General features: G+C 45.7%; 1 protein-coding gene across 1 annotated transcript in view; it reads left to right on the forward strand.

The window, feature by feature from the left end:
- The first annotated feature begins 1,850 nt into the window (after positions 1 to 1,850).
- plxnb1b (plexin b1b) overlaps positions 1,851 to 6,771 on the forward strand; it is a 63,367-nt gene continuing 58,446 nt past the window's right edge. The window contains exons 1-2 of the mRNA XM_083660670.1: positions 1,851 to 1,918; positions 2,968 to 4,093. Coding sequence (XP_083516796.1) covers positions 2,978 to 4,093 — 1,116 coding nt within the window. The 5' untranslated portion in view covers positions 1,851 to 1,918; positions 2,968 to 2,977. The remainder of the gene's footprint in view (positions 1,919 to 2,967; positions 4,094 to 6,771) is intronic.

Consider the following 6,771-nt stretch of genomic DNA (forward strand, 5'->3'; position numbering starts at 1 on the left):
TTGAACGGACTGAATAGTGTCTTTTTCAGTCTGTCCCCGTCTTTTCCCAACCCCCCCCCCCCCCCCCCCCCCCCACATACACACACACATAGATCCACTGGAGACTCGCCTGAACTAGTAGGAGATAATCCTACTTCCGTGCCAATGATGGAGAGAATGATGGAGAGAATGATGGAGGGGTGGGAGAGAGAAAGAAGGGGGAGAATGGGGGAGATAATGTGTGTGTGTGTATGGGGGGGGGGGGTGGTATTGAGAGGAAGAAGCAGAAGGGAGTGTAATTTAATAGCAATAGCTAGAGGAGGTATAGAGCACTTTGCCCAAATAAAAGAGTTGGGTAACTGAGCAAGAGAAATCCCCCATGCCATCATCCTCTTTTACTCTGAAAGTGTTTTGTACCTTCTTGTATCCTAGCAATGACGCGGGATTGTGTTCTGCTGCTGAAAGACACTACTTGACTTGGCTTCTGCGAAGGGCTTCCCTCTCCACAGAGACGGATGTAGCCGTCCAAAAACAGGTCTGACAGGAATTTCAATGGGGAATCAGGCACTTCCCATGGCTTTCAGTGGACTGCAATGATGTCAGAAAGAGACAGTACAATTATATGGTGAAAGGAGTCTGTCTGTGGTACAACTATGCTCGGTTAATAGCAGACACCATGTTGATGCAATTTAAAGTCACTCGCCGTCTTCACTATTCCAAGCATAAATTGCACAGAATCTTCCCTTCTGTCTCACCACTGTGTTGACAGGTGTCAGGTGTCAGAGGGCACACTATCTCATGCCTTCTGCTACTGCCCTTTACTAACGGGGTTCTGGGCCAAAATATTTCACTGGTACTCTTAAGGCCTACAAAGTAACCCTTCAACCGGAGGTAGAAGTCGCCATCTTCGGCTGCTCAGAGTCCTCTCTGAACTTCCCCACGGCTGTGCAACAGTCTCTAACATAGGGGACTTGGGCAATTGTAGCAAAACATTTGGAATGAATGGAAGTCCTCCTCTTCGCCTTCCTTCCAACTGTGGTTGACGGACATTACCTCTGTTATACGGATGGAGAGACTCTTAAGTTCCTGAGGACCAACTCACTTAAAATGTTTTCAACCATTTGGGACCCGTTTCTAGTCTACCTCGACGAGGTTAGGGGTGACCGGTGACTTGCCTGGCTGGTTTCTCATGGACCCCTAAGGCCATGTTCACATTACAGGCAAATCAGATTTGCTGCTAAAGTCATTAATCATCATTATCTTGATTGGTTTCCCAAATCTGATTTGGGAGTGTGTCCGCACTGCCACAAATCTGATTTGGGCAAGTGTTCAAGTCGGATCTGTGTGTCCAGACCTCCATATGTGGTTTGGGACAAGTGACACAAATCAGACTTGGAGCGTCCAGACTCATAAAACCAGATATATATATGGATAGAAATCATTAATAGGTCATTAAAGTTAACAAATCAGATTTGGCCTCCTAGTCTGAACATGGCCAATGTCTCTCACAAGCACTTCATTACCTTATCACGTTGTAATACTCAATGTTGATATATTATGTATGGTTTTTTCCCCCTTCTTCTTCTTTTCCTGTCTGAGCGTGTTTGTTTCTCTTGTCTGTGCATTGTTCAGATAAAAAACAATTATACAGTATATATATATCTATCTATATCTATATATATCTATATATATATATATATATATCTATATATATAGATAGATAGATATATATATATATACTGTGGTTGATCTGTGAGTGTGTGTGTTGGCGTGCTGGTTGATCTGTGTGTGTTTTGGGGTACTTGCTGTGTGAGTTGACTGACATGTCATGTCTTGTCTCTGTGTGACAGGTTGGATCCAGAAGGATGTGTTTTTAAAGCCGAGCTGCTGGGAGGTCAAGAGGTCACATGCCTCTGTAACACACCGCTGGAAACAAATGGTGAGATGATGTCAGGTGTCAGATAACAACACTTTATTATGCTCAAGCTGTTCTTCTCACATTCTTTAAACAATTAAATAGCGCTTCATGTAGTCATTCTTCTAATAATAGAAACAGGGCTTAGGGTTTCTTATCTAGCCTCCATAGTTTTATGTGTTAACCATACATGGGTAATTCCTAGAAATACAACAGGATTGTACGCGATAATTGTTCTTGGCCTAATATACTTTTAGTGAAAGAGTTTACTACAGTTCATCTAGTGCAGTGCTTCTCACAGTGTAGCCCATGGCTCCTTGAGGGAGTTCCACAGCAAAATGAGGTATAGTTTAATTTCACTCATTTAATTCACTTGAATTGATCCCAATTAAGGAATGTATAAGAATGACTCTTGTAATCACACAGTGCACTTTCACCACTCCAATGTAGACCAGCCATTCCCAACCTGTGGGCCGTGAAGGTATTGCAAGTGGGCCGCCAAAGTGTTTGCAAAACATTACAATCTTCTTGAATTTTTTTATTAATTTTTATTATTATTATTATGATTATGTATGAGAATGCATTTCTTCGTTGTTGAATGATACCGTTTAATTTGTAACCAACTATTTGTTAATTAGCCTGTTGCAGACAGCCCCTCACTTAGTTTGTGGTTTCTGTGTGGTGCCGATGCACAGCTCCTTTTAACGTTCAAATAAAAAGTGTTCTGAGAACACATTATTTGGCCAAGTGGGCCATGAGCATCATTCAGTGCCGAGTCTGTTTCTGTTGTGCATGACTGACAACAATGTTAGCCAATCAGCGCCCGTGATTGGATTTTCAACCAGAGAAAAGGCGTTTGCACATGGCGATTCCAGACCAAGAAGAAGCCAAATCCACAACTGTGGATCGCCCACTGCGCAGGCTCGCCGCATGCAGTCACAATGCCTATGACATCATCAGAGATGTCATAATGATGATTTTGGGCATCTGTCATTATGAAAACATGTGTAAAGCCCTGTTCTAGTAAACATAGATACTCTTTGTAAAAGCCTGTCCTGTCATCTGTCCCTCAGATCTGTTGCCATGCCTCCGGGGCCGGTGCGTTGTGTTTGGCTGTCTCTGCTGCTGCTCACTGTCTCTCTGCCCTGGGGTGTCGTCCTTGGCTTCTCCCCCTCCAACCCCTATCCCACATTCACCCGCAATGACACCCTCTTTGAACACTTGGCCCTGCATCCAGACCCGGGTGTGGGCCGGGTGTACGTCGGGGCCCGAGATCGCCTATTCCAACTGGACCGTTTACTCCGACCTGAACTCCAGGACAACACCGGTCCGGTCACAGACAGCCGCGACTGCTTGCCCCCGGTCACCGTGAGCATCTGCCCTCAGGCTAAGGTCACCAGCAATCACAACAAGCTCCTATTGGTGGACCCTTACTCCATGGAACTTATTACCTGTGGTAGCGTCAACCAAGGGATTTGCCAAAAGCGTAGTCTGGATTCTGTGGCTACGGTGCTCTTCTCCACCGAGAGGCCGGTGGACACTCAGTACGTGGCAGCTAACCACCCTAACGTCAGCACCGTGGGACTTGTGGTTCGCTCTCGTCCCGACAGGCAGCCGGTGCTGTTCGTGGGGCGGGGCTACACCAGCAGCCACCCACCCATCTCCACGAGGAACCTCGCCCAGGAGCCGCTCTTCTCCTACGAGGAGACCGCCAAGTTGGCTGTGGCTGGCCGCCTCTCCGAATACGACCATCATTTTGTGGCTTCTTTCGCCCACCGCCAGCACGTCTACTTCCTCTTCTACCGGCGGGACCTCAAGTCGCAGTCGCGAGAGTACCGCACCTTCGTCTCTCGTGTCTGCCTGGACGACCAGGCCTACTACTCTTATGTGGAGGTGCCTTTGACCTGCCGCTCCAGTGCGGGTAAGATCTACAGCCTCCTCCAAGCTGTCCGACTCGGGCTCCCCAAGGACGGAGTTGTGACTGAAGGCCCGGAGGTTCTTCTGGCCGTCTTCTCCACTCGTTCAACTTCATCAACACCCAGTGAGGACTCAGCCCTCTGCATGTTCAACCTGGCAGATCTGGACCGCAGGATTAACTCCACCAGAGACCTGTGCTACACACAGATGGGTAAAGAAGGAGGGGCAGAAGCGGCCTACATCGAGTACGAAGTCAAATCCAACTGTGCCAACCTGCCAGAGGTGAGTGAAGTAGAGTGGAGCTGCTTGGTCTATGGTTACTTGTTGTCAAGCCTTTTTTTTCTACGGTTATCATAGCTAGTTTTCTCAATTCAGGTTGAGCTCTCTGATACACATCTGGGGAATTAGGTAAGGCAAACAAACATTCAATTCAACATCAGGCTTCAGAATTCAATTTTTAAAATCAATTTCAAACCCTGGCGGGGGCTGGTGACTTTTCCTTTGAAACTCTGGCAGGGAATGAGCTAATAATTAGCATTGAGGTATCCTTGAGCAGTAGCCCACAATGACAGCAGTAGAGCTGCTCAGTGGTCAGCAGACTGTACAAGACAGCAGTTTGACTGGTCCACTTCCACTCCCATGTATGAGTGTGTGTCATTGTGTGGCTATGAAGCAGGGTGTTGCAAACAGCCTGCATGCTTATCACACCTTCCTGCAAAGATAAAGGTCAACTAGTTGGGCACTTGGAGAACCCAGACCTCCTAGATCAGTGGTTCTCAATTTTCTTCACATGAAGGACCCCTAAACTGACAAAAATTAGACCACGGACCCCCATTTCACAGGATTTTGTCCCACGGTCCCCCATATGTTAATAAGACTGAGGCTTTAGATGTTTTATTACAGAAAGTGTCTAAAACCCATGACCAAAATAGTCATTGTCTTATGGAATTATAGCGAAAATAAATTACCCCCCTTTTGGCTGGGGACCCCCTGGAACCCCCCCAAGGACCCCTGGGGGTCCCCGCACCCCATTTGAGAACCGCTGGCCACTTGGAAAAATACCTCCTAGATGGGCAATTAGAGAACGCAGACCTCCGCCAAGGCCAGTTGCTTGTTTGTGAGGCTTGTTCATGAGACTTATCTGGGTCCACTCTAAAGTGTACTGGGTTCTGTTCTTCCTCGGCCCTCAGCTACACCCTTCCACCAAGTTTCATGAAAATCTGGCCAGTAATTTTTCTATAATTCTGCTAACAGACAAACAAACAAACAAACAAACAAACACACAAACACACAAACAAACAAACATCACTGAAAACAGAACCTCCTTGGCGGAGGTAAAAAAAAAGTGCTGCCATTCAATTGGAGAAAGTACATTTTCTTCCCCTGCTTGAAGAATTGGGCATAGACTCACTGAGGACAGAGAAGAACAGAGTGAGACAGTCACTAAATAACTCAACATTAACATTGACATTCTCCTCCTTGGTTTCTTCATTGTTGTGTTTACAAAAGAACATGCCGTATTTTTTTTTTTTTTTTTTTCAACATAAGTGATTTCCCCCCGTTATGATTGTCTGTATCTAAGTAAAAGCTTTCATTGGTTCAATCCATCTGAAGCTTTCCTTGGCCACCCACTTCCAGCAAAGTGACCTCTGTATCAGAGAGGGAATGAAATTTAACTTGACGTTTTTCTATCAGACAAATGTAATCCTCTATAGTATATATATATAATATAGTATATATATATATATATATATATATATATATAATCTAGTGGAGGGATTGAATTAGATTCGCCCTCTTGTTACAGTAACACCACCGTAGCTCTGGAAATCTCAGTTTCCTGTGTGTTTGTGTCTATATGTACTTAGACAACTGAATTTAAATTAATCTAAATGCATAATACATCTTGATGTTTGTGTCACCCTTTACATCATTGTTGTTCTTCTCAGCTAGTTGGGTGTGCAGTGTCAGTGTCAGTGTCAGCGACCCACAATGCATTTACTGATCCATCCTCGATCATCACAGCTTCGTGTTGAGCGCACGTAGAACAAGCGCTGACCCTTGAACCCGGGCTGCTGTGCTCAACAGATGGGCTCTGGGGGAGACAAGCTAGTGTGGCCCGCGTAATTTAATAGTTATCACTGGTCACGGAGGAGGGATTGATTGCAGCATTTAGACATACTTAGCGGGAGGGGGCAACGTTTAACAAGGCCTGACAAGGACGGATAAAGTCACGAGAGAGAGAGAGAGAGAGAGAGAGAGAGAGAGAGAGAGAGAGAGAGAGAGAGAGAGAGAGAGAGAGAGAGAGAGAGAGAGAGAGAGAGAGAGAGAGAGAGAACTGAGATATCAGTGCAGCAGGAAGTAAAAGTGACTGAAGGGACATCAAAGCAAACTGTATAGAACAGATGGTATCATGTAGTGTGGCCAAGTGTGGCTTTAAGTATTGATGATCAGGATTCAGGACTCTTGCATGTGGCCTGGCTGATGATCAGGATTCAGGACTCTTGCATCATGTGACATGGCTGATGATCAGGATTCAGGACGTTGCATGTGGCCTGGCTGATGGCTCTAGCAAGTTCCTCTCATGATCTCATGGTTATTATTACTGCCATCATCAGCCTTTATAGGCAGATATCCTGATGATTCCAGTACAGTGATTACAAGCTCATAAACACGTGTCATCAGCCAATGTCAATAATACAGTGTAATCAGTGTGTCCCATCAGCAGCTGCTGGAGTTAGTGACTGTGATACACAAGCCTTTAGGCTTCCAGGCTGCCATGCTCCTAGACTGCACGTCAACTAGGGTTGGGCCCGATCCAATATCGGTATCGGGTGCCGACACTGACATAATTCACGAATCGGATCGGAATCGGGGGGTGGGATCTTTTTCTTTTTTTTTTCAATTCCAGCGCTGGCCGTAATTTGCCCATAATAATAGTATCGTTCTTTGCCTTGTAT

The sequence above is a fragment of the Poromitra crassiceps genome (genome assembly GCF_964638095.1).
Source record: "Poromitra crassiceps genome assembly, chromosome: 25".
Lineage (NCBI taxonomy): Eukaryota > Metazoa > Chordata > Actinopteri > Beryciformes > Melamphaidae > Poromitra > Poromitra crassiceps.